A 3,898-nucleotide genomic window follows, 5' to 3' on the forward strand; every position below is an offset into this window, starting at 1 on the left:
ATTGGAAAAGACCCTGTTCTGAGAAAGATTGAAGGCAGGAGGAGAATGGGACGACAGAGGATGAGATGGTTGGATGGTTGGATGGCATCACCAACTTGATGGACATGAGTTTGAACAAGCTCCAGGAGTTGGTGGTGGACAGGGAAGCCTGGCATGCTGCAGTCCATGGGGTCCCAAAGAGTCAGACACGACTGAGAGACTGAACTGACTGATTAAAAATAATAATTAAATTATTAAAGATAAATGATATTACTTTAATTTAACTGCTTAGTTCTATTGTAATTTGATTTCCTAAAACTGTATAGCATTTTATCTCAAGATGTGTGTGGATAGTAAGTTTTCTTCTAGAATAATGATCTCACTTTCAAGGAGTATATAACTTTTTTGGTATAATTATGGAGTTGGCCTTATTATTTTTTAACAACTTTATTGAGATATCATTACATACCATACAATTTACCCATTTAAAATGGCTCAGTGGTTTTTAGTCTAAGAAACCTGTAACTTGATGTAAGAAGAAGTATGAAATGAAATATGCCAGATTCCAAATTTCTCTTTCTTTCATCCTAACTTAGCCCAAGTGTTTTTAAAATTCCTTCTTGAACTTTCCTTAACCCTTTTTAAAGTATTCTAAGAGTGAAGCACCCTTGAAGCCATAGAATTTTTTTTTTTTTTTTTTGTCCTCTGAGGCATTTTATTTGTATGTATTACATCCCTAGAAAAAGAATCCAAGGATTTTCCCTCCTGTATGTTTTCGTCTTGCTTCTTCATGGTCCATGATGCCAGCTGAGGTTGTCAGTACAATGAAACCAAACTGACGGGATGGGAGCAGGTTATTCTGCCATTTTTCTAGATCTTTGAGTTGTACATCAAATCTGGGGCTGATCACTCCACACTTATTTAGCCTGCCTGTGAGGTTCACAACAATTTTCCCAGCCCTGTGATCATCAATGATTTCAAATTCGCCAATGTAACCATGCTTCATCATCACTGTTAGAAACCTGACGATGACTTTGGAGCACGGCCTAATAAGGACCTGGCGTTTGCCTCTCTTCTCGGCATTATTGATACTCTTGAGAGCATCAGCCAGGACATTCATGCGCACCATTATGGCGGCACGAAAAGATGGCGGAAAGCGAAGCCATAGAATTTTAAGGTGGCAGATAATTGCAAAGAGATATACAATGCAAACTAATGATAACATTTGGCACATAGTGCTTTAAGAACATTAACCAGTTAATTCACACAGCACTCCTATAAAGCAGTAAGTAGCATTATTTCCTGGAGAAGGCAATGGCACCCCACTCCAGTACTCTTGTCTGAAAAATCCCAGGGATGGGGGAGCCTGGTGGGCTGCCGTCTATGGGGTCGCTAGGAGTCGGACACGACTGAGCGTCTTAGCAGCAGCAGCAGCAGCATTATCTCCACTTGCACAGTGAGAAAATGTACAGCCAGAAGCTGGTTGGCTTTATTGAATCAAGCTAGTGAGATCTTAATACAAATTAAAACTCTTTAGTATTTAAACTTCTGAAACAGGCTCCATTTGTGATAGAAGTTTATTTGGCGGTCCTGTTTTTAGGCTACATGTCTTGTATATGTTTATATTACTTATTTTGTAAAGAATATTATTGAAATTTCTTTGTCTAAAAAATATAAGTACTTTAATTAGTGAAATGTTTTGAGTTAGATGATTTTTCATAGCAATCATAAGAAAATTATTGTCCTTAGAAATAGAACTGTGTGACAAATTATTTCAGTTATAATGAAATGAGACAGGGGTCAAATAAATATTAGTTTGTATTAATTTAAGGAGCAGTTTCAGTTCAGTTCAGTCACTCAGTCATATCCGACTCTTTGCGACCCCATGAACTGCAGCACGCCAGGTCTCCCTGTCCATCACCAACTCCCGGAGTTCACTCAAACTCATGTCCATTGAGTCGGTGATGCCATCCAGCCATCTCATCCTCTGTCTTCCCCTTCTCCTCCTTCCCCCAGTCCCTCCCAGCATTAGAGTCTTTTCCAATGAGTCAGCTCTTCACATGAGGTGGCCAAAGTATTGGAGTTTCAGCTTTAGCATCAGTCCCTCCAAAGAACACCCAGGACTGATCTCCTTTAGAATGGACTGGTTGGATCTCCTTGCAGTCCAAGGGACTCTCAAGAGTCTTCTCCAACACCACAGTTCAAAAACATCAATTCTTCCACGCTCAGCATTCTTCACAGTCCAACTTTCACATCCATACATGTTGCTGCTAAGTTGCTTCAGTCGTGTCCGACTCTGTGCGACCCCATAGACGGAAGCCCACCAGGCTCCCCCGTCCCTGGGATTCTCCAGGCAAGAAAACTGGAGTGGGTTGCTGTTTCCTTCTCCAAGGCATACAAGTGAAAAGTGAAAGGGAAGTTGCTTAGTCGTGTCCGACTCTTAGCAACTCCATGGACTACAGCCCACCAGGCTCCTCCATCCATGGGATTTTCCAGGCAAGAGTACTGGAGTGGGGTGCCATTGCCTTCTCCATCCATACATGACCACTGGAAAAACCATAGCCTTGACTAGACGGACCTTTGTTGGCAAAGTAATGTCTCTGCTTTTTAATATGCTATCTAGGTTGGTCATAACTTTTCTTCCAAGGAGTAAGCGTCTTTTAATTTCATGGCTACAATCACCATCTGCAGTGATTTTGGAGCCCCCCAAAATAAAGTCTGACACTGCTTCCACTGTTTCACCATCTACTTCCCATGAAGGGATGGGACCAGATGCCATGATCTTCGTTTTCTGAATGTTGAGCTTTAAGCCAACCTTTTCAGTCTTCTCTTTCACTTTCATCAAGAGGCTCTTTAGCTCCTCTTCACTTTCTGCCATAAGGGTGGTGTCATCTGCATATCTGAGGTTATTGATATTTCTCCTGGCAATCTTAATTCCAGCTTGTTGCTTCCTCCAGCCCAGCGTTTCTCATGATGTACTCTGCATATAAGTTAAATAAGCAGGTTGACAATATACAGCCTTGACATACTTCTTATCCTGTTTGGAACCAGTCTGTTGTTCCATGTCCAGTTCTAACTGTTGCTTCCTGACCCGCATATAGGTTTCTCAAGAGGCAGGTCAGATGGTCTGGCATTCCCAATTCTTTCAGAGTTTTCCACAGTTTATTGTGATCCACACAGTCAAAGGCTTTGGCCTAGTCAATAAAGCAGAAGTAGATGTTTTTCTGGAACTCTTGCTTTTTCGATGATCCAGCGGATGTTGGCAATTTGATCTCTGGTTCCTCTGCCTTTTCTAAAACCAGCTTGAACATCAGGAATTTCACAGTTCACGTATTGCTGAAGCCTGGCTTGGAGAATTTTAAGTATTACTTTACTAGCATGTGAGATGAGTGCAATTGTGCAGTAGTTTGAGCATTCTTTGGCATTGCCTTTCTTTGGAATTGGAATGAAAACTGACCTTTTCCAGTCCTGTGGCCACTGCTGAGTTTTCCAAATTTGCTGGCATATTGAGTGCAGCACTTTCACAGCATCATCTTTCAGGATTTGAAATAGCTCCACTGGAATTCCATCACCTCCACTAGCTTTGTTCATAGTGATGCTTTCTAAGGCCCACTTGACTTCACATTCCAGGATGTCTGGCTCTAGGTGAGTGATCACACCATCGTGATTATCTTGGTTGTGAAGATCTTTTTTGTGGCAAGAATATACAGAAGAACTGTACAAGGATCAGTTTAATTTCTAAATAAATACTTCATATAAATTATCTGTTTTATAACAGTGATGAACTGTGTTAAAAACTATTTTTCTCTTTCTCTGCTTGTCTGATTCTTCATGCATCGTGAGGGAGATGACTGGTTGTAACAAGATATGAAACTGTGAGTAGAACAAGACCAAAAGACCCTTTTGGGGACTGAGCCCT

General features: G+C 41.1%; 1 protein-coding gene across 1 annotated transcript; it reads right to left on the reverse strand.

The window, feature by feature from the left end:
* Positions 1-674: 674 nt before the first annotated feature.
* Positions 675-1,135, reverse strand: LOC128046482 (40S ribosomal protein S15a). The gene has a single exon (XM_052638592.1). It carries the CDS (start codon positions 1,106-1,108, stop codon positions 716-718), a length of 393 nt encoding a protein of 130 aa, XP_052494552.1. The 5' UTR covers positions 1,109-1,135; the 3' UTR covers positions 675-715.
* Positions 1,136-3,898: the final 2,763 nt, after the last annotated feature.

This window comes from Budorcas taxicolor, chromosome 4 (genome assembly GCF_023091745.1).
Source record: "Budorcas taxicolor isolate Tak-1 chromosome 4, Takin1.1, whole genome shotgun sequence".
Lineage (NCBI taxonomy): Eukaryota > Metazoa > Chordata > Mammalia > Artiodactyla > Bovidae > Budorcas > Budorcas taxicolor.

What these genes read in the sequence shown, in the direction of transcription:
- LOC128046482 (XM_052638592.1), bottom strand. Translation starts at nt 1,108, where the DNA reads ATGGTGCGCATGAATGTCCTGGCTGATGCTCTCAAGAGTATCAATAAT.